Source organism: Cibotium barometz, chromosome 47, assembly GCF_041138505.1.
Source record: "Cibotium barometz isolate CiBa-2024 chromosome 47, ASM4113850v1, whole genome shotgun sequence".
NCBI classification, from domain to species: Eukaryota; Viridiplantae; Streptophyta; class Polypodiopsida; order Cyatheales; family Cibotiaceae; genus Cibotium; species Cibotium barometz.
The window spans coordinates 40,632,769-40,657,476 of NC_141092.1; the positions used below are offsets into that span (position 1 = coordinate 40,632,769).

General features: G+C 44.0%; 1 protein-coding gene across 5 annotated transcripts in view; it reads right to left on the bottom strand.

Moving 5' to 3' along the window:
• ALA2 (aminophospholipid ATPase 2) overlaps positions 1-24,708 on the bottom strand; it is a 125,407-nt gene that overhangs the window by 19,020 nt on the left and 81,679 nt on the right. For all 5 annotated transcript variants that reach the window (XR_015263780.1, XM_086784730.1, XM_086784731.1 and 2 more), the window contains exons 9-17: positions 24,426-24,530; positions 24,143-24,240; positions 23,022-23,149; positions 22,272-22,368; positions 22,019-22,128; positions 21,719-21,883; positions 21,471-21,625; positions 7,739-7,819; positions 7,522-7,642 (exon numbers count right to left, since the gene is read on the bottom strand). Coding sequence is in view for 4 of the 5 variants with exons in the window: in XM_086784730.1 (XP_086640856.1) it covers positions 7,522-7,642; positions 7,739-7,819; positions 21,471-21,625; positions 21,719-21,883; positions 22,019-22,128; positions 22,272-22,368; positions 23,022-23,149; positions 24,143-24,240; positions 24,426-24,530 (1,060 nt within the window). In the remaining variant the exon portion in view is untranslated. The remainder of the gene's footprint in view (positions 1-7,521; positions 7,643-7,738; positions 7,820-21,470; positions 21,626-21,718; positions 21,884-22,018; positions 22,129-22,271; positions 22,369-23,021; positions 23,150-24,142; positions 24,241-24,425; positions 24,531-24,708) is intronic.

The following is a 24,708-nucleotide window of genomic DNA, read 5'->3' on the forward strand; positions in this document are numbered from 1 at the left end:
AACAAAAGAAGCAGTCTCTGGAGGAGCTTTAGAAGCATCATTAACAGACATCCCAGCTTCCTTTGCCTTCTCTTTGGCAATCCTCTTCCTACATTCCGTGATGTAGTGACCTGGCTTCTTACAGTAATGACATTTGCCCTTCTTCTTGGGCTGTTCATCACCTTTCTTGGTATTCTGTGAAGAACCACCATCACCTGAATTTTGATTTGAACTCTTTGGCTGAGTTTTACCTTTCCCCTTTTGACCTGTAGAAAATGCTTGTTCAGCATTTGTGTTCATATTCATATTCTTCCTCATTTGCTCCTCTTGTAATAAGAGAGCAACAAGTTCCTGATACTTGAGGGGTTCAACAGCATTCCTCATGCTGAGGTTCAAAGAGGTATGAAGAGCCAAGTAAGATCTTGGCAAAGAGTGCAAGATGGTGGACACAAGCTGTGTCTCAGGAATAATCTCATCCACATTGATGAGTTGTTCTCTCAAATCCTGCAGCTTGTTTAAGTGGCTAGACATATCATCTCCTTCATTCATTTTCTGATTTTCCAGCTCTCTTTTCAAAAATGAGATCCTAGCCTCATTACGAGCAGCATACATCTGCTCCAAAGTCACCCATGCATTTTGTGAAGAGGCAGCTGAACGAATATGAGGTATAATGGACCTCTGTACTGACAATGCAATGAGTGACAAAGCTTGTGCATCCCTGGCATCCCATGTCTTTTGAGCATTTGTTCTTTGAACAGGCGATGGCTGTCCTGGAGCCTGTACCTGTTGTCCTCATCCACGAGCACCCCCTTGGGGAGGAGTCTCTAGAGCCAATGGACCTGGACGTGGTTCATCACCACTAACAAAATCCCAAAGACCTTTTGCCACAAGCACATTTTTCAGCACAAGGAGTAGTTCGTGCCATCCAATTTGTCTTCCTTAGACAAATATGTGAATACATCACTTTGCTGTTGATTTGCCATTATGCTTACGCACAATGTTGTACCTGTTTACCAAAAAACCCAATAGCAGAAACCCTGATAATAACTGTACTCCACTGAGTACAGTTCACCCAAATATGCCTGCACTCTCAATCCTCTGAATGTGCAGCTCAATGCACCAATGACTGAGTAAAGCAGCAAATGGCGTACACAATGCCAAAATGCCCAAAAAATGCCCAAATTTGTTGCACCCAAACTGTGCAAAAAACCTGTATAGTTCTTTGCTAGAAAATCTGCCTGTTGTGCCTATATATTTTTACAGAGAAAATAAAAATGCCCAATATTAAAAACTTGCAATGCTTACCACAGTGTGATGTTAGCAGGTACAAGTTGACTTCAATGTACAGTTGACTGTACTGCACAGGACTGATGAAGGCTGCAGGCACATTCGTAGAGGTACTGTGCAGGTACTGTGGTCGACTCTTGAAAGTACGGAAGCTGCACAGTGTCGAGTTGAAGGCGGCGCTTTATTGTACGGGCAAGTACAGTAGGTGGAAGTTGCAGTCGTATCACAGCAGGTACAATCGCCAGGTACAGAAGCAGGTACGCAGCACTGAATGCTGCAGGGCTTTCTGCGCAGGTTTGTACGGAAGCTGGTTGCAAGGCGACCAGATGTTGAAGACAGCGCTGACAGTTGTACGGGCAGGTACAGTACCTGAAGGCGGCTCTACGGGGCTGGTACACGTGCGCTGACAGGAACGGAATGCAGTACGGCGCTGTCAGGTACGGAATGCAGTACGGCGCACAGGTGTACGGGCAGCAGGTGCTGAAGCTGCGGTACGGCGCACAGTTGTACGGGCAGCAACAGTGCTGTACGGCGCACAGGTGTACGGCGCACAGGAGTACGGGCAGCAGCACTGGCAGTGTACGGGCAGGGCAGGGCAAGCTTCAATGCTCTGATACCAAATGAAGGCAATGAAGGTGTTAGGGTTAGGGTTTGGAGATGCTGCAAGCATGCGTGGAAAACCAACAGAGAGAACACGACTTTAGTCTATTGCATAATAATCAAAGTGAAGTACAATAGCCACATAATAGTGACCCTAAAGATAAGTGTTCACATGTCCGGCCATAAAATGTGCCGGGTGGACCAAAACACTTGTAAACTGCATATAAGTGAAACTGAACTAAACTGGGGGGAAAAAACCTCCACTAACTGAAATAAAAAGTGCCCCAGTAATCTACTGATGATCACTAGCACTCCTCTGGGTGCATACACAGCATAAAACCCAACATTACTGAGTCGCCTCCTCATAATCTCCATATCTGAGATGTATTCATCTTCATCAATTTCTGTTTGCTCTTTGACTTCTTGCTCGTCCCAACCCTCCAGGAGTCCACCTACTTGGAGATGCTCAGCAATGCTTTCTCGGAGTTCTTCTTCCTTGATGGTTGACATGATATCTGCGGTAAGTTGTTGCTCCATACCTTCTGTAGCTTCAATGAACTGTGCTTTGGCTGCATGAATCTGTTCCTGAACTGCTTGAACTGGGTCGGGCTTGCCCTCAAGGGAGGCCAGTCGGGTTTCAATTTCGGTGAGCTGATCCTTCAGCTTGCCATTCTCCTCTCGCGCAGCTTATCGATTTCTGTTTAGGAGGAACACCTCCCATGAGCTCGAACTTTGACTAGTTAGGGTCTTGGTCGGTGTTACCAGGGCACGAGCGTACGATTTCTTTGGCATCGTGGATCGCTGGTAGGGCTAGGTCGTCTGTACCACCTGCATCTGTATCATCAGCTATGACAAGGCGCGCCCCCTATCTGAGATAACGCCATGGCCTGTTGATGCCCAGCACCAGACCCGGCGTAAATGAGCAAAGGCGAGAGGCAAGGACGAGGAGGGTAGGCGAGAGAGCGAGAGAGAGAGAGAGAGAGAAGTACACAACTAAATGATGTTACTATTGATTGATTTCTTCAATGAAGTACATGCACCTTTATAGGTTACAAAGGTTGCCCCAATGACACCTTCCTGAATTTTGGTTGAAAAGCGATAAGCTGAGCAAAACCACAATGAGGATGAATGGGACGAGTCCCTGCTTTGATGATGTTCGTAAAGTGGAATAACGATAATGACTTCAGCAAATCACTATGAGATTAGTGTATTATGCTGATAGATTGCTACTGTTAACACTTGACTCGGTGGATCAAGTTAAGGGATGACAAATTAAAAACCTGTATAATTGAAATTCCCATGGAGGAATGTTCAGATGGAAATTTTGGTCTGATGGACCATTATTGTGTTAAGTATATGAATGATATGATCTGAAAGAATTGTTGTCTCATAGTACACATATCTAGATATTATTCGATAATCCTCTAAGAGGTGGTTCACACACAAACATGCTACCTCACTCATAAGAGTGAGGGTTCACACATATGCAAGACCTTGATTCCCGACAGACCCTCCCTCAATGGAGTACCTCATACTGTGTCAAGGATAAATCTAGGCTCATGGTTTCTTAAGTCATTTTTCCTCATCAAGGATAAATCACATGGCTCTAGTTTTCACATGCTAGTTATAGGATCCCATGGGTAGAGACAACAAAGGATTAGGTCACACTCACAACAGAAAAAAACACAACTGAATAGAAAACAACACATAACTTGGACTTCAAAGAGCCAAATAACATTAGTTTGCTTCCTTTATGGGAAGCTCTTTCTCCTCAATGATATTTGCCTTTTTGTGAAAGCAGTTCTTTTCATTGTGGTTGTTTATTCCACAATGTTTACATTGCTTCTTGAATAGCAATCTTTTCCTACAATCCTCCTCGGCATGAACAAGTGGAACCCATGATATGCTTTGAATTAAACAAAGGAATGTCTCCAATGTAAGTGTCTAATCCCGTACAGATAATGCCCCAAAATTAGGGTTTCCATAAATTAGGGTTTTTGAATTTAGGATTTTTTGAAATTAGGAGACTTTTTATTATTATTATTATTTTTTAGTGAAGATGTATTTTTATTAATAATAAGAAAAGAGTACATATAAACTCTGGGATAGTCTTCTCAAACAATCAAGAGAAGAACTACCCACAAAAACTGCTCAATCCAAAATCCTCTTAGTGAGTAGTTTCGTTGTATCTGACTCCGGTCTGTTTATACTCACCAGACTAGCAATGTTAGCTTTCACTAAACAAATAACTTTCTTAGGATCTACACTTTGCATGCCATCATTAACAAAGACCAGAGTGTTCCTCGTAGACCATATCTCCCACAGGCATGTAAATCTTGCAAATCCAAAAAGGCTATTACTCTCCTCTGCTGGACCAATCTTTTTACCTAAAACCCAATGGGACCATGTACATTGCAGCCCAAAAATAGCCCCCCCCCCATTTAGAGAGCTGTGTCCAAAAGGATCTTAATACTGGGCAATCCCAAAAGGCATGCTTGACAAATCAAGATTTTTTTAAAATTAGGGCTTTTTAAAACTGATGCTATAGGAGGCTATAGCAACATTTGAATGCTTGATATATGCCCTCAATTTTGAAAAATGATGGGGGATTTAAGATTAATGCTCTGATTAAGCAGAGGTGTGCTCCTCGGAGCCTATAGACAACCACACAAATAATCCTTGTGAGAGAAAAAAAACTTTCACGCCTCTTGGTTAGGCAATGGCAAGGGCTGCATCCCTTCGCAATGAGCAAGGGTGGGTTTGGCAGGAGAAGCCACAATACCCAAAAAACACCAAAGACTTTGTTGGCCACGAGAACGATACCTTCTCTTATCAAAGCATAAAACTCTAATACCAATGTAACATGCACTTGCTTGCGGAAGCGTTTTAATGATAAGACATTGCTGCTTCAAACTTTCAAAAAACTGAATTGCAAACTTTAGGGTTGAGAGAAATACACATGAACACCAGATTGGGTCCCAATCCAGCTTCTCAAGGGTCCCTGCCTTATAGGTGTATTTGCTTTATTGCTTGCAAGAGAATGAGATGTACAATAACTCGTGTGATGTCCACTACACTGCACAATATCTGGAGCTTGTTGGACTGTTATGGGCCTACTTTTGGGCTGATTTGGAGTCTTTGTGGTGTACGTTAGGCTGCTCACTGAGCTGCCCTAATGATACCTGATTTGGGCGCCCTTTTTGAGGTGCGTTAGCCCCCTTATAGGCTGCCCCTGAAGATGGGCTTCGTTTTTGCTCTAAAGGCTGCCTTGATGATGTGCATTAATCTTTGAATGGATGCCCATTGCTTGCTGATCTTGTTGCCCTCTCTATGCGGTGCTTTTGCCTCCCTTTCTTGCCCCTTGGCTGAGAGTACTACTCTCCTTGCTTCCCTTGGCTGAGGGGTGTATGCTCCACATGATAGCTAAGATAAGGTGCCCTCTCTTGTCCCAGATCTGCCCTATGCATAGGCATTGATGCTAGCTAGGGTTGGCACTTATTGCATGAAAAGGTGTGCCCTTTATTGGCCCTCCTTTGGTCCACTGTCCCGATTTGGTCCACCTGAAGGGTGCCCAAGGGCTGTCCACAGCCATGGCCCCAAAAAATCACTATTACTAGTAACCATATAAGTGCATGGCTTTCACACATGGCCAGACCTAATTGCCTGAGACTTGGACAAGGACTTAACACTGACTTAGCCTTACTAGAAACCCGATCAATGGGTCTAATAAGTGTCTGGTTTGGACTGTACAAACTATACATCTTGCAAAGATGGTTGCATAGACTTGTGCCGTAGGCACACTAAACACTACTGACCTAGATGGTGCCTGGGGACTAGTCCCTTGGACTAGGGCTCACAACATGCTCTTGGCCCAAAGAAAAAGTATCCTCTGTCCTAGATGAAGGAGAATGTCCACATAGCACCCTAGGAGAGATGGTGCAGGTGTAAAGGCAAATCCAATGCTAAAGTCACACTTAATTCTTCTTCCCCAAAGGAATCCACACCAGATATGTCGGAAAGCGGTAGATGCACACAACGTATGGTGGGAAACTACACAACCAAGTTCCATCCCACAAAAGTTCCCAATCCTCTAACTCCTTTTTGGTTTTAAGGTGCAATTCCACTACAAGATAGACTCCACAGGGAGGCCACCACATAATAGAAAGTATTTCTGAAAATCCGAAAATCGATCACAACATGCATTAGTCCCACTACATACTGCAAGGGATCCCAGCAATTTTCTTCCCTTGCAGTACCACATGAGAGATCATCCTTATAGAGTTTGGAGCCTTCTTAGTTTGGTTGCAACACAGTCTTGCATGCAGTTATACTCCTCCATGGGATTTGGTTCTCACGTTTTACGCATTGCACGCACATCATCCATGCAGCTAGCAAGGACACCAAGAAGATTGTCTGGCACAATCACAAGACCGTGGGCCCGGTTTGCCATGCAACCTTGATACCTCCATTCTCCACGTTTACAAACAAGGGATTACCTGAAGTAATCGCAATTCTGTATGGAACATTTGAAACATACACGCAGTATGGATTTTGAAGGAGTTTCAAGGAGTTTCGAACCCGTGAGGTTTTGTATGCCTCTACTGGTGTACACTATAATCAAGGGCTAAGGGACAGGGGTGAGGTTTCTTAACAGCCATGTTCAGATGTAAGAGGATTTACAAAGGAGTTTGGAAACGATGTAGAAATTTCAAAAAAGAGCACTTTATGCAGAAAATGGGCCATGTTTCTAAAATGTCACATGCACTCCACAGGAGCAGAATGTGTTGAAGGCCAAGTAGGGTTAGAAAGGAACTTCAAGAACAACAATGATTAATCCGATGGACAACTCTCAGCTATGTATGTACAAAAAAGAAAGTCAAAGCTCATCCTCGCACTTGAGTTTTTTTTTTTACAGTGCAGCGATGTCCCCTCCAGTGAATCATCCATGCTATGAATGGATCCTCACTGTCGCGCTTTTGCTTGTGAGAATCTTGGATTTTTTTCCCTCAGCATTATCTTGCTATCCAACAAGCTACTCATCAGGTAATTGCGGATCATCTTGTGTTCAAAACTATATGCTTCCCTTTTTGTTCGGAATATCGTTGGGATATGCTTCCCTTTTCACATGGAGTCATGAGCAAAACCAATTTGATAAATGCACACGGTTGCAACACAAGACTGCACCACAATAACAATGGCACAACTGCTTCACAATTTCTTTCTTTACATCTACATAGGAGACAAAACTCAATCTGATGTGGCCCTTTAAACAATGTGGCCTTCCCCAACTTTCCAATCTTGTCGTGAATCGCATTGGAAAGAGTTGGCTGGTGATTTGGGATGCAAAGTTCAAACCCCTCAACAGGGTTGGCAACGGCTCCTACTGGGAGGAAACATGAGAACGGGATTGGGACCTTGCCAACGCCAGTTTTGGCAGCTATACTCTAGAAAGATGCGCCGTGCATGACTATTGGGTGCACCGTGAAGTCGAAAAGTGAACTCTTCATTCATCGATCCTGAAAAATTAACCACCACCTTTATGTACACACTAGCTCAAAGTAGGAGACTTAGATGAAAAATGTAACAGGGATCTTAAGCAAACAAAAAAGGAGACCAATCATGTTTGGTGCTTTGAACATGTTGGGCTTAGTATACCTGGTAAGACAAGGTTACATGACAAAGCAATCTGCACAGCAGTGCTAAGCTTGTCGCCTGTGAGCATCCAAAAATTTATCCCTGATTTTCTCAAGGAAGCAATTGCCTCTGGAACACCATCCTGCCCAAAAAATAAAAATACACTTACAATCTCGCTTCCAATGTAAAGTAAGTCTAAAATAAACCAACACTCGAGAAAGAGCTTGAAAGATTTTACCTGCAGCTTGTCCTCAATAGCAGTAACGCCAAGTAATTCAAGGTTTCTTTCAAGTTGCTGACAGACCTCAGCTATCTTCCACTGTGTAATTGCAAAGACTCAGAAATATGCAGAAGATGAAAAAATATCTAGAAAAAACACAAGCATCAAAAGATTGGATAGATTATATTCACATGATTGACAACAACTACACACGCACACCCAAAAAGCGCACACATTGCCAGATACATGTGGGTTAGGCTACAGCTTACACCCACCAGATACATACATGTGGCAGATTGCTACTTTGCACCAGATACTTTGCGATATGCTATACAGGATAGTCAGGACAGCCCAACACTTAGGCAGAGGAGAGGAAGGAGTCCCCTTATTCATCATTGTCTGATGAGATATTAGTCATGCTGGGACAAGAGGAAGTTCAACCCATGTCTCCTAAGATTCTTCTTAACCAGACTGCCTCACATGAAGCAAAGCATGCTATCTTATACTCGGTCTCTATAGAAGTAAGTACCACTGTAGGGTGCTTCTTGCTGATCCAAGATGTAATTCCACGCCCAATAATAAAATTTAACTAGTCCAATATTTCCTGCTATGACAATCTCCTGCCCAATCTGAGTCATAAAATCTAGTCAAGAAATTGTTCAATTTATAAGTGATGCCATACCCAATGGTACCTTTGATGTACTTTAATACCCGCATCCCTACCTTCCATTGGTTCTCTTGGGGCTGATTTTAGAACTTACTAAGGACTCCAACTACAAAGCTGATGTTAGGCTATGTATCGCAGAGAAAAATCAAACTCCCCACCAACTTCCTATACTCCTTCATATCCACAAGTGGAGAAGTAACTGTGCGGATGAATTTGTAACCTCGCTTGTGGGCTGTAGCCAGGTGGTAGGTGTGACTGTAAACTCTTTGTTTAAGCTTATTTGTGTTTTAGCTCATTGTGCTACTTTGCAGGTCCACATTCATTAAAGTACGACCGGACAACTTATACGTGAGTTTGGGCATCCACATTTCATACACTAACTGTTAGTGCTTTTAAGTATTATGGCAAGCCATGTAGGTATTGGAGTAAATGTATACTCAAGAAGGCAAGCCCGTGGAGGACAAGTTGTCAAAGATGTACACCATGGAAACCCATGCAAATGATGAACACTATGATGAAAATATATCTTATGCATTCCATACATGAGGGAGAGCATCTCGTACTAAAGGGAAAGACCGTGGTGATTGTGTAAATGAGGGTCAGCCATCCCATGGTAAAGAGAAGGTGCAAGACACTAATGAACTTCATGCTATGCATGCAAAAATGGGAAATCTCAAGAGGCATCTATGTGAGAAAGATGCCCAGTTGAAGAGTTTGCATGAAGATCCAGAAGTTAACCAAGTATTGGCTGCACAAAGGCACTCAACTTTTGTGAATGATGCATTGGAAACTGTTGCACTAGAATTGGGTGTTAATCTTTTTTCATTGATCAAGGTGATGTGGTGGAGGGAAAAGTGGGTGAGCTTATGTTTAAAAAGCCACCTCGCTGAAATCCGTTTGGAGCCACTTCCGCAAAGCTGAAATCTGCAATTCAACAAGAGAGGGAAGAGGTGACAATAACCTCTTGCCATTCCTCTACTACACATGGAATCCCATTCCATAGGCATGCTTCTTCATTTTTAGGTACACATGGCAGAGAACCGACTCATGTTTCGGTTCCTACATGGAAGGAATTGGACCGTTACATATTCCTCTTGTAGATAAATGCAAAAGGAGAGCCAACATTGGTGAGGAGGATGTTCATCACAGCAAGAGAGTCAAAGAGTTCAAGGTAGGAGATAAATTTGTAAAATTTGAGAACTACCACGGTGAGTATGTCTCTACCAAAGCTTTATCTTTCATCTCCTAGTTTGAGATTGCTTTTCATAAGGGGGAGTTCACGGAGGGATCAAAGCTTAGACATGTTGGCATGTGCATGAAGGGAACTTCTGCACATTGGTGGTTAGTTGAGAAGCTTTTGACAATACCATTGCTACATGGGCTAAATTCAAAAGCAAATTTTATGCTCAGTTTCTACATACACAGAACCTGGGATTGGTTGGGCTAGAAAGAAGGGGAATTAATCACTTCTTATGTATCAAACTTTGGGAAGGTACTATTGGAAGTAATTCCCTTTATGAATATAGATGAAGAGGAAAAGAAGAGGAATTTTGAGTTGGGGCTGCAACCTATCTTCCAAAATGCACTTGAAATTTATTCCAGTCAAACTCTCCAACAACTCATAAATTCAGGTTTAGCCTCCGAGCAACTCAATGTCAAATGGGTGCATAGTTGTTTCCATGCGGTGCATGACGCCATATCGTACGGAATACCGTAGGGCACGATACCGTAGAGGAGATGTTGAGGGAGCTTGATGTTAGGGATATGGGCCTATCTAGACTCTCACAGGATGAGAAACATACAGTGTATGGGCGGTATTTGATAGACCTGGGGACTGCACATGGATTGGCCATCCTGAATGGCCTACAGAGATTCCCGACATCGGGCGGTTTCACTAGCTTTCCACATCGGCATGGTGCTAGTACAGTGGACTATGTTATGGCTCAGCCCAGTCTCGTTTCAGGATTTTATGGTAGGCACTAGGCTGGTTGGAATAGCAGTGGATCATGCTATCTTGTCCTTCACTCTCACATTTCAGTTCAGCACCGCTCCATTGGGACAGGTCTCCACACACACTCGTTATACCTTTACGAGGGAGACTGACACCGTGTACACGGATGAGATATACAGACGCTTATGTGCCCAGGAGCCAGGACGGCCATTAGATGAGCTCACTCAGATATTGATAGAGATGCTTCATGCTGCAGCATCAGAGGCATATCCCCATAGTCAACCTACACAAAGACGATCTGGGAACATGCCCCAGAACAGTTGGTATGATGAGGAGTGCAGAGAGATGAGGATCAGATTACAGAGAGAGGTGCTCATGGGTGTTACCACTCACAAACAGTCACGGATTACCTTCCGGCACCTAGTGCGATGGAAGAATAGGGCTTATCTTGCTCAGTTAGAGAGGGATTTGTATCATTTATTTATGAGTCAGGACTCAGGCGAGGCATGGAGACGATTCCATGAGCATTCACCATCACCAGCCATTACCTCCACAGATCTGACAGATTCTCAGCATCGTCCAGAAGGACGAGGATACACGATATCTTTCGGTGCGGCTACAGCTTAGCAGTGAGATAGAGTCATCCACATTGCTGTGTGTTATTTTGCACCACGACACTCCCCTTACGCCGCACAGCATGGCTAGTCACCGTACTTACCATTATATGGGGATATCATGGAGTTCTCACAGTTGGGGGAAGTCCTCCTGCTCGGGGATTTCAACGCTAGGACGGGAAATCAGCAGGTCCCACTACTCGATCTAGACGACCCTATCAGACTACAGGAGCTGGACATCACTGACACAGGGTTGCAGCGATCATCATAGGACCGTGAGGAGGTCATAGTGTCCAGGAGATATTTCTTAGATTTGGGAGCTGCACATGGTCTCGTTATCTATAACGGGATGTCCCGATGGCCCTCCTCCGGCGCCCTCACCTCCTTCCCTCGCTCAAGAGGTACTAGCACTGTGGACTACCTGATGGAATCTCCGGCTTTGGCACACCTTATCCCCAACTTCTCCATTCCGCCACCCCCTTTTGAAGCTGACCATGCCTACCTCTCTTTCACTCTTACCTGCACACCACCCGTCCCTCCACCACTTCCCCCCATCTCACATTACACTCAGGTCCTCTTTGATCACGAGCTTGACCTTGTTTACTCCAACCACATCTACCACCAACTCCAGGATATGGAACCTACTGTCCCCCTATCCACCCTCACAACACAACTCACCACCATACTCCACACATCCGCCACAGCTTCTTTCATATGCACGCGGCACTCTACCGCCAATCCACCTTGCGGTTCCATGCCCCAGAACTGTTGGTATGATGACGAATGTCGGGCCACACGCTCCCGTCTTAAGCATGAGGTATGGATTGGGCAAATCACGGAGCGCCAAGCGCAATGGATTTCTCAACGGTTCACCCGACGCAAGAAACAGGAGTTCTATGCTTGGAAAGAGGATGAGTTATACCGACTATTCTTAGGGTCGAACTGCAAAGAGGCCTGAAGGAAACTCTGAGAACATTGCCCTCTCGCCCGAGAGGAGTTACCTCGGACTGAGCCTCTGCACTCCAGCGTGCGCGACGCCCTGCCTCCCCCCCCCCCCCCCCACAATCACCTCATCAGCTTCAGATCCAGGACAAGCTCCACTGCCATCGAGCTAGAGCTACCTTTCCACGTGACAGCTGAGGAAGACCTCTCGGCCATACTCGTCATGCTTGACATTTTGGAGAGTGGTATATCATCTACTCTGAGCTGATGTTGCTCCCATGTTTTTATGTTCTTAATATTCCATGACGAGTTTCCATGGACAGTTTTGTATCACCCCAGTGAGATAACTATATTTATGTTTTCATTCTGTTTTATTTTCCATTTCATGATGAGATATGCAATGGACATTATTGTACCACTTTGGTCTCATAGGCTCATTGGGTCTTTAGTAGACGCTTAATATATCTTTCTTTCTTTCTCTTTCTCACACACACACACTTGTTTTTGTGAAACCACTGTTTTATCTTATATTCAAGAACCCTCAAGTGAGAGGCTCTCATTAAAGTACATCTAAAAATAGTGGAAAAACACTTCATAGTTCTGCTAATCAATTTGCTGCAGCTCGAAACTGTCATGCAATGATTGACGTAATGATCGACGGAAGTATACGTACTTGTCAATCCGAGGTTGTGCAAACACCTCATAATTATGATCCAACCATATTGTCCATATAGGCCAATATCTCGCCTGGTCAAAGAAAAGAGCATATTCTTGCAATCTGAAAGGATATCTTCCAAACATCCAAAACATTTTCTCAAATGTCACCCAAGGGAATCTTGTTCACATATCCGAAAATAGACGATTCAGAAAATCCCTTGTGTCGGTGCATGCCCATAGCAAATGATAAATACTCTCCATTTGATGATTTCACCGCAAACAATTTGTAGCCACAATTTTCTGCTTTGCCAAATACTCTCCTACTAGGAGCGTTCCCGTGAGACATCTCCATATAAAACCTTATCACCGCAAACAATTTGGAGCCACAATTTTCTGCTTTGTCAAATACTCTCCTACTAGGAGCATTCCCGTGAGACATCTCCATAGAAAAACCTTATGTTTTAAGGCAATTTCCTTTGCCATATCTTTCCCAAATTACCTTTCCACGAACCTAAGGACTTGTTCATTTGCCACACCCGATCCACATGTCCCTTTATCCTTGGCTGTGGAAGCAGTAATCTATATGCCCTTGCTGCCACTTTCAGTCTACAAAGAGGAAACTCCGTAATATAACCTGGTCGGCTGTTCTTTAGCAGCCAATCATCCTGTTGTTGCCCAATACATACGACATATCCCCATGTCCTGCTAGTTGAACAACAACAAGTCTCCATAGAGGGCGGTAATGGGCTCCAAACACCACCGTTGTCATGCTTGTGGAAATGATAATGGTAGGCCTTAAGTGACCAATCGATATGACATCTCGCACTGTGCAAATTCCTTTTTATGCTAAAAAATAAGCTTTTCTTGGCTCAGCCACTGCCAATGGCATATGAATTGCTCTACTTCAATGCACATTTTCAGCTACTAGTGTGTTTCCAGAAGGCACTTGCCTATGTGCCCAATGCAAATGTATGAGCACAGACTTCTAGTCTTGCAGCAATCTGGAACAGCCTGGGATTTTTCCTTGTACCTGACCTAACAAGATATCCCAGTGACACGCACACATTGCAGCTAGCATTTGTGCCCATGGCTGTCCTTGTTCCACAAAAGTTATTATCATGGTACTTTTTCAAGCTAGTACATGGTAATGCACAATCAAGATACTCAGCCCACCATGCATTTTAGGGCTGCATTCATGCTCCATTTTTAATAGCCTTAAAGCCTTCCTATTAGTGCTTGTTTTCCATCATAGTTCCATTGCTGATGACATAAATGTATCGAATGATTTTTTGTCCCAAATCAACAACGGCAAGAAGAACTATATGTAAGCCATTATGATGGATTGTACTATTCGCAGCATGACATGCAAAGGCCATGTAGACAAGTGCCAATAATCAATCTTTTGTTTGACTTCTCATTATTTATAATGGGATGGCACAATGGCCCCTGTCGGCAGACTCACAAGTTTTCCATATAGTAGAGGATCGAGCACGGTGGATTATATTATGGGGCCCCCTGAGCTTGCTTCACTCGTCTCTGAGTTCACCATCCCCACATGCCCTCTTGGAGCCGACCACACCTACCTCTCCTTCTCCATTGCCTGTACACCACCCACCCACCGCCACCCCCAACCACCTCCCACTATACCAACTTCCACTTCACACACGAATATGACCACATATATGCCAACAACATTATCGTGGTTTGGTAGATATGGACCCATCACTTTCCCTTGCCACCCTCACCTCCCACTCACCGACACCATACATTCTCCAGCCATAGCCAACTTTTTTTTTTTTTTCAAGAAAGAGACTTCTATTAAGTATGAAAAAAACATACAACAATCATAGCTATAAGCTGGAATAGAATAGAATCACCCCAATATGTAAGGTGATTTCAACCACTGAGGAGCATCATGATGCCATGAGAGACCTGTGGGATTAGAGGAAAAGAAAATGCCATGGTCCCACTCTTGCATAAATATAACGTGCTTTGCTTGCGCGGAACGAGAGGACCCCTGAATACGAGTCCAGGTAGGCATGAGTCACCCCATATAGTACTAATGCACTGAGACCCAAAGATCTAGACACCCTCAATAGTCTCAGTGCATCTAGCTCTCTAGATCTGCGATGTTGTAATACTAGCAACAATCTCCCAATTGGTGTCAATCCTCTGTCTGGGGGGGTGTATAATCAGAGTGAGGGACATCCTGCAACAAACCATGCTGGGCAATACCTCTACGAATGAAAACAATAGAGTCTATACCATTGCCCTCGTAAAAAAGTTGCGGACCGGACTAGGAGAACCAAGCAACTGCCCCCAAGTCACATGCATGGCGCAGCCACTCAATTTGCCCATAAGTTGGGCCATAAACAATGCTGTAAAAGCTCATAATCTTCTGCATATCTCGAGCAGGTAGGTGCTACACCAAAGATCGATTCGATCTCCACTGATTGATGGGATGACAACCATGTAAAAATAACCAAAAGAAATGAGAGCTCTCACTCCTCCTATATGAATGCCAAAGCCTATGCCAATATCTGCGCTGTATCGTTGGAGAGATATCATAACTCTCCCAATGGGGCATAAGAGTAAGGATTCTGTGCATCTGTCAAGTGAGGAGAAGCTTGGCATTCCAGACCGCAAAACTAAAAAAGGGAAGGCTTTTCAATGGATCGAAGGCATCAATCCACTCCCACTCTTCTGGATCCCACCAAAGATATCTGATAGGACTGCCACCATATAGCCACAAACACCAAGAGCCACGAGTCACTATCTCAAGAGAAGGGTCAATGAATCAATGCTTCCCCAAACAACCAACAATCCTCACTGGACTAAGCCTAGTATTTGGGATGAGGCCGGTCGGCCTCATCCCTGATGAAATCGTTCCACATAATAGGTTGTCGGTCAGCCTCATCTAAAGACCTAGGAAGCCTTTGTCGCAAAAATGGTCTCATGCTTCTCCATGCTCTAACAATGGCTGCCATAAAAGGGGAAGATGGTGCCCTGATATCAGCCTCTTTGAACAAAAACTGTGTGTTGGGCAACCAATCTCTCCCAACACGAGGTGTACATTCGGAAAATCTAAGACAAGAAAAAATCCTTCAAAGGCTCAATGCCTGGTAGGAAACCTCTGACCACAAGTTTGCAGAGCAACGCCCTCCACTGAACATCCGGATCAATAATATTCAGCCCCCCCCCCTCTCTTCTGGGCTAAATAATTGTGAGCCAAGTTACCCTGGCACGAGTGTCTGTGGTGCCATCCAAACCTGACCAAAGAAAATTGAGGATCAATTGACCAATGCACGCATGGGAGCAGTACCAACAAGAGGCAATAAACCAAGCCGAGGTAAGAAATACTTGATTAGCCACCAAAGCTCTGGAAGCTTAATCTAATCTCCTAGAGCTCCAATGAAGAAGCTTCTTCCGGATACTCATAAGTACTCGAGTAAACTTCTGTGCAGGAGAAATATCAATCCCAACCTTGCATCCCAAAGATCTAGCAGTGCATCCTCTACTGATCCAAGTAAAACCAAGCTCTACACCCCTGCAACTCTCGATGAATCACTAATCCAAAAACCAACAGATTTGTGACAATTAATGAGTGCCTCTGCTGCCAAACAAAACTCCCATAGTGCTACGTGGAAGGAGCGTAAGCATATATGTGAGGCCTCCAAGAACATGGCTATGTCATCAGCTAACTCAGAGTCAACTAGCTCCTCTTGACTACGAAGAGGCAACCTCAATCTAGAAATACCAGCAGTGAAGCGGAGAAAGATGCTCATGGCCTCTGCAACTATGATATATAATAATGGGGCTAAAGGGCAACCCTGCCATACTGAGTGAGATATCTGAAACCGCTCTCCTCTATCACCACAACCGAGCACACTTTTGTGGGCATCATGATACATGCATGAAACTCCCTTGATCCATCTTTGAGAAAGGCCCATATGTCTAAGAGTACCCTCAAGGAAGTCCCAATCCACTCTATCATAGGCCTTCTCAAAATCCAAGAGCAGAATGGCTAAGGGCCGATTGCTTGCTTTAGCCCATTCCACGGCCTCCCAAAACGAAAAAATGTTATCAAAGTTGCTCCTTCCGTGTAAGAATCCATTCTGAGTATCATGAATGACATCCTGCAAAATTGGCTGCAATCTGATGCTCATTGCCTTAGCAAGAATCTTATATGCAATCCCAAGTAAGGTGATATGTCTCCACTGGCCAATCAATGTCTTATTCCCACTCTTAGGGATAAGATAGATAAGCCCCTCAATGAGAGAAGAAGGCATAGAACCTATGTCCCACATCTCCTGGAGGGCCAACGTGATCTCGGCTCCAATCTCATCCCAAAAAGTAATGAAAAAAAACAAGGGAGAACCATCCTCCCTTGGACACTTACCATGAGGTAAGGCATGAAGAGCACGACTAACTCCTACATAGAAAAAGGGGCATCCAAAACGGCACGCATCTCTTTAGTAATCAAATGTGGCAATGCATTCCAAACCTTCCTCTGTGCCCTATGTCTCAAATCGAAGTGCAGCTTAGCACTAAGAAGCTGGCGATAGAAATTAGTGGCAATTTGTCTAACCATAAGAGAATCTAAGTGAAGAGTGCCATGTGAATCCTGCAACTACCTGACACTATCTTTGGTATGAGATGGGCCGTGAGTAGCAAAGAAATGTCAGTTGCATCTGCCACCCATCTAGGTTCAAAAGGAATCGTGGGCATGGTAACGGTACTCCGCATGCTACTTAAGAGAGTGATGAAGTTATGCCCTAACAGTACATAAAGAATCTGCAACCCATTGAGCATGAGGATGTTTCTTGTGCTCTTTTTGTAACGCAGCAGTCAACATCTAATAGCCCTTTCTAAATCCAAGGCCTCTTGCTCAATGGGTGACTTTCTTAGAAAGGGCACATGTGTGATAAAAGTCACTAATATCATAGAGAGAAGAGGCCAGACTTTGCGAGGCCTGCAAGAAATCATGAAATCTCCAAATATCAACCATAGCCACCTTTCCATACACCCCCCCCGCCTCCAATACTAAGCCTCTGATGGGTACCATTTTCCAGAATGGTTAGTACGATGACAAGTGACGTACCACACGTGCTCATCTCAAGCAAGAGGTAGCGACTAGTCAAATCCTCGAGCGTGATGCTCAAAGGATTAACCGCTCTCTCACTCATCACCGCCGCAAGAAACGAGCGTCCATTTGAGGATGATAAGCAAATGAAAAATTCAGCTTGTTGCCCATATTGTCAAAAAGAGCTCTCCAAAAAAGACTCGTTGTCCTCGGATCTCTATACCCTACAATTGATTTGGGCATTCCATGATGCTTAAACACAGGTGACATAAAGATTATGACTATATGCTCAGCTTTTATGGTCTTTCTAACAAGCAACAATTGAGCTTGCTTGCCAAACCTGTCCACAATGGTCCATATTGCATCATTGCCATACTGTGTATGAGACAAATCCGAAATAAAATTGATGGCGATCCTTCCCCATGGCTAGTTTGGAACAGGCAAAGGGTGAAGCAAACCGGGAGCCTTTTGCCTATCAAATTTTACCTTTTGGCAAGCGATACATGCATGTACATAAGCCTCTTCCTCTCATGCCTGGCCAAAAGAAATACCTCTCAATCGTTTGAGTGGTAGGCAAAATTCCTCTATGTCTTGCATAAGGAGGAGCATGGCATTCATCCAAAACTTTTCGTCACATGTTTATCAAGAATCACCAAAACTGATCTCGATGTAATGGCACTCTTGAACTTATTCCATGGCTTCTTCTCTTGAACATTTTTTGCTTTTGGAGCACTTTTGGCATCCTTGAAGTCCCTTTTTGGTGGTTGTCCACCTTTTTGCATGCTAAAACCAGCTTTGTTCTTCCCTGAGGTATCATAAAATACTGTCTGGTTATGGGCGGTCCTGGCATTGAAGTCCCCCAAGAGAATGATGTCACCATCCCTAGAGAACTCCCAAATGTCATCATCCAAAATAGAAAAGGGAGACTTCCCGCTAGGTGATGCATACATTGATGTACTAGGAGCAAAATAGCATATAGCAATGTAGAGATATCTGCCCGTCTCTGCCCTCAGTCTAACCCACATGTACCTAGCCTGCTCATCTCTGCGGACTATATGTATCAGTGGCTGTAGCTCCTCTCTAAACAATACTACCACTCCTCCTGAGCCCCGTCCTCTATGCTCTGAACGAGTCTCCTGTATACAACCTGTCTCCCATCGGTATCCACTAACATGTGGCATGGACTGTCCAGGAGCCTGATGCATCTCACAGTAGAAGATGATGTCCCTCCCAGTGAAACTATCCTCAAAAGCCCCTACATCAAGGCGTAGAGATCCATTACAATTCCAAGTAGCATCTTTGAGTGTAATCCCATAGGTCTCGCGCCGTCATGAAGAGCGCCTCTCCATAATCACCACTCTACCATCTCTATAGAAAGCCACTTTCCCTTTCTCTCGGACTGCCCTTATCTCGGGCATAACTTCTTTCATGTGGGCAAGTTATGAGAGTGTGAGGTCATCTCCAAGAAATATTCCCGTCTTCTTGAGTGTAGGATGTCTCTTCAAGAAGTCCTTCGCTTCCATCGAGGGGAAACGAATGATAAGTGCTCTCTCCTTAGAAGATTCGCCACTACCTTCTCTCTTCTTTCCCATTCTCCATGCCTTTGTGTGCGTGGCTTCAATGCCCATCATAGAGAAGAGCTCCTTGGTTTCCCCTTCCGCATCATCACGGTCTTTTAGACCGGACACTTGTACATGTAAGGCTCAGGTCTTCCTCCTTTGCTCCTCTTCAAGGGTCATGTTGATGATGGTGGGAGTGGGGATGGGTGGCGATTCTTTACCTTTCCCTTTCTTGGTGACCTCGATCCGTTTCTCCGTCTCGTCCATCTTCTTTTGTGTCTTTGTGATCACCTCCACCCATGAAGATGTCTTCTCTTTATGTTGCTCCTTCTCCTCTTGAATGATCCTCATTTGTTCCTTGATGGTATTCAGCTCTTCAATAAAGGAGGGCTGAAATTTTCCATCCTCAAGCTTGCTTTTTGAAGTGGCTTCCAACTCCTTTTTGAGGGCTGAGAGTTCAGCCGCTTGACTTTTAGCACGCAATTTGGCCTCCACTAGTTCCTCCTTTAAGGCTGAAATCTCAGCCTCTTGCTTGGAATTGATATATATGTCTCTAAGAGGCCATAGTGGCCTTTGAGACCAAAACTAAGAGTACATCTGAAGTTGGTGTCTCATCAAAGAGAACAACTAAATGAGACTAAAAAGTACAATAAACTGATTGTCCTACAGTTCTAAGAACAGAACTGTAAGACTCCGAGATGATACTGAGTAGAAAATACTGGAAAATGTATATCAGGTAGATCCATGTATGCTGATCAGTTGAAGTGCTGCCCTCTCCTTAGATCAAGTATCTCCACCATGGGGCTGTCTAGAATGGAGAGGTCGTAGAAGCGAGGTAGGCGCCTCCGATGCCAAGCAATAATGGCTCTGATCTGCGATGGTGAGGATGTCGTGGTCGGGATCCTGGTGGGCGTGGCCGACGAGCACGACATAAGATAACTGCTCTATCAGTGGTGACTCCCTGGGAGCGTGATCGGTGCCCTGATGGCCCAATGAAGGAGGTATCAGGAGGTGTGTGGGCTAGGTTGCTGGTGGTGCTGAAGAAATCTGTCAGGGTCCTCTGTCTAGGTACATCATGGCTCGGCCTTCTGTCTGCCGCCATGAGGATCTCTCTGTGTCTCCTGAGCTCAAGTAGAAACAATCCCAGGCATCTCTGATCCTCAAACTCCATGACCCTGCGTAACGGCCTGAAACCCTCTCGGAAGACGCAGTGATATCTCCCTCAGATCTCATAATAGACTGTACATCGGCAAATGTAGTGTTCCTCTGTCTCTACCTCCTGGTAGCATAGCTGACAAATGCGGTCATCCACGATCTGATGCACATATATCGCCCTGTATCAATCCACAGCTGGTGTGATGAGGTCCGGATCTGTCCAATGGCACAACGTATCCCATGTGATAGGTGTATATCCATGTACGCCGGGCGGGTGATAAAATCATCCGGTGAGAGGTGTAGAAAATGGCTCTTGTAATGAGCCATTTTCGTGCCCAAGGGCTCAAGGGGGCTAGTCCATGTTGTGTGTACTCTAATGATATCCATCCTGATCACGCGGTTTTGCTTTGAGCGGGTGGGATCCAAAAATGGACAATCCAAACTGTACTGAAAGGGTGGTAGTGCCTCTATCCGCAAACCATGTAGGTCAAACCATGATCTCATCTGAGCGTACCAACAATGAGTATCTCCATTCTCTGCCAACTGTATGGATGAGGTCAATGCCCGGAGTACCTCTGCTGAGGGAGCTCCCATAGCCGCTGTAAAAAGGTAACTGCCTGGAATAGGGCCTCGGTTACTACTGGTGGGGCACCCAGCTCAGCCCAAACAATTTCATGTGGTACTGATGATTTACTCTGAATCATGCGGGCAATCATCATAATCAGTGGTCTCTCCATTTGCCTCCATCCCTCACCTGTCCCTCTCTGAGATCTGTGATGTATGCCGGGTCCCCAAATTGGAGCTCCGTACAGGAGGGTCAGTGTGACAAGCGTATCAAATAGCCACAATTTGGTGCGTGGCTCGTGAAACTGTATTATGTGCGCACACTGCCTCTCAAGTGCCCCCAAGGCTGCATGCCCTCGAGCTAATCTAGCTGCTGCTGCCAAAATGCTTCAAAAGGCCGAGAGAGAGAGAGAGAGAGAGAGAGAGAGAGAAAGTTGTTTTAACGTCTTCAAAAGGCCAAAATGCTACATCATGTCCATGGAATTAGAGCATAACTTCAAACCTGGGCTTTGAATTGAGTAGAAAATAAACTGCAAAAGATTAGATAACTTTACAAACCTCTCGATCTTTTAGACCGGTGCTGGCATCCTTGAATTTTTTGGACCAGCTGTTATATTCACTCTCTTCAAGGTCACGCCAGCCAAGGCACATAGTTCTAAGCCCTGTCTGGGCAAAATGATCCACTGCCTCAGCAATTCGTTTTACTTGTTGGCCTGTAGTAAAAAACAGCAGCAAATTCAGCAAAGGGGAAAACAGTTTTGTTTCTGTTGCTTCAAAGCCAAGCAGCAAAATGCTGTTTTACATACCGTTGTGCAAAGACGGAAAGATCACTTCATCAGCTCCCTTTGTCAACAGCATCAATTTCCCAGTATGTACCTCTCTCAAAACAACCGACATCCGCTTTCTATCGGATGTGAATTCCAAGGTATCCAAAATTTCATACTCCAGTATATCACCCAGTAGATTTATACCTAATGATGATCAAAAACATGGCAACAACTAGGTATTTTTCCTCACACACCTTGGTATACGGTTACTTAGGAAGATTTATATACATAAAGAACTACCATTATCGAAATCAGGGTTGTGAAGCCCATAATACGTACAAACAGAGCGTGTTGTTCTGCTGACTAGAACCACCTTTAGCTGAGCAGCCGCCGATACCAAGGCCTCTTCATCTTGGGATTGAGCCTTATAAGAGATGGAGCCACTAGTGCTGAAGCATGTGGACATGAACAGTGAGAAAAACTCATTCTAGAAGAAAATTTTATCCCCATAAAATCTGCATTTTGCTAACAATTATTTGGATGGGACAGTCAAGGAAAACTTCCAAATAGGATCAAAAGTGTGGAATCAAACCTTTTGATAGGTACAACGGTATTACAAAGTGCCATAACTAACAAAAATTTAATGACATCCGAGACCATATCTGCCACAGCATGTACTAGATCGGGGTCTGCTATGCAATACACAAAAAAGAAAGTTTGTCTTGGATCAATGGTAATTTGACACGTGAACAAAACATAGAGAAACACATCATTATATGATACAGATCAATGAAAGAACACAGAGTTGAATAGTTTCACATGGAAGGCATCATACACCAGCCATAGGAGCAAGGGCAAGGCAGATATGAGCCAATCATCAAGCACCTTACTGTTTGCAGGACCTAGCTGAGAATACACCTTTCCTTTAGTTTCCAGAAACACTATACACGATCTCCCTCAAATGTCTTCAAGGATACATGCTCAGATGAGGGTCTCACTAGTGATGGAGACAGTCCAACTTTTGCATGCAGGCTTGGCATCGGGTGTCCTTATCTTGGACTAGATAGGGTTAGTAAGAGACTAGCTTTAGATAAGACTAGATTGAACCACACCGGCTAAATACATGGGACACTATGTAAGTCCGGGATAAAGAATTAACCAGGTATGTTAGAGCCATGGTTGTAACATCACCGAGAGCAAGGTTCTCCACTTTGGGACAAGTCAGCCTCTAATGCTAGCAGTAATAAGAGTGATGGGACTAGCCAAGAGTGAATACAAACCAAATCAACCGTGGTAAGAGAGAACAACCTTTTCCTACAAGTGATGAGTGTCAATACATCACCTGTTACATGTCCATATGAGACACCTTTGATGCAGCATGCCTTGAAAACCATCACATTTTCAGTCAGTGTTCCTGTCTTGTCAGTTAGAATAAATTCAATTTGACCCAAGTCTTCGCTTATTGCTGTACTGCACAAGCAATGGAGGGAAACAGTGAGGACTGAACAATTTAATGTAATCGATAGACTAATCAATGCTAATTGTGCTAATCCTGAAGAGAAAAAGGACTGGATCAAAACAAGAATTAGCCACAAATGTAGAGTTATGCTGGACAATCTCATCTTGCATGGAAGAATAAAACACTTGTAATATCTGGGCATCCTTACTCTATGTTTTGAGGTAGAAGGACTTGATCAAAACAAAAGTTGGCCCCAAAAAATAAAGTAATCATGGAAAATCTCTTCTTTCATGAACCAATAAAGCCTTCGTTATTTCTGGGCGTTCTAACAAGTTTCCACCTCATGCAGAAAGATTCTTGTGGTGGTTTAACCATATGAGTAGTTCACTCTAGTTTTGTGGTTGACTACTATACAGATAAGGATAGCTTGGCATAAGCGACCGGAAACAATAAAGCCTTTGTGATTTCTGGGCGTTCTAACAAGTTTCCACCTCATGCAGAGAGAGTCTAGTGGTGGTTTAACCATGAGTAGTTCACTCTAGTTTTGTGGTTGACTAGTATACAGATAAGGATAGCTTGGCATAAGCCACCTGAAACAAAGCTTACCACCACATATAGATACTTGCAGAAATGCAACACAAGACAACTCAAACAACTTGGAAATCAAAGACAATGATACAGTTGATACGACGGAACGTCTGGGGACACTGACGAAGGCCTCACAGAAACTGTCAAAATACACAAATCTTTTGCTACAGCTTCAATAATGGGCATTGTAATTCAGCAACTAACAAGTTTTCAAATACCCATACATTAGACACAGTATGAAAAGGGTTTTGCAAACGAAAATACATACTTTATACAATGCCTAGCATTTATCACATACACCTTTCCACAGGCACAGCATTCACCCACACACACACGCACGCACACAGAGATGGACACATAAAAAGAAAGATGCAATTAGCGCAACTTCAATAGGATTGTAAGGGATTGGTTCATACTTTGTTGCTACAGCAGGTGTATCCGTCCTCTCGTCATACATTTGGAGATCCCAATCAATAAATTTTGCATACAAGCCCTTTACAAGGTCAAGGGATACCTGTATGCCTCAAATATCAAAATGACAAACCTTTTCAGGTCTCTACATGCCCCAAATTAAAAACACAAACTAACAAAAATCAAAATGATGATGCCTTGGCAAGTGACAGCATACGACTTCATGGATACAATTCAAAACAGCACAATAAAAGAGCTCGTTGTTTTGACCCAAGATATCAACAGTACCTTTATAGATATGGGGATCATGATAGAGCAGAGAAGCTCAAACCGCAAAGGGATAACCAGGATCTCGAACCATGGTGCCTTCTGAGGATAATTCACGTACCATTTCTACACCAAAAGCAGAAAAGAACAGGTGTGAGAATCAAAATATGAATAGGACCATAAGGGTGATGATGTGCATTTGTGGATGCACACACGTGTAACCCTTCTGTAACCTATGTTATGATTGCATCTTCACCTCTTGGGGGGACTGAAAACTACTTATCGCAAACCAAACTACACGACT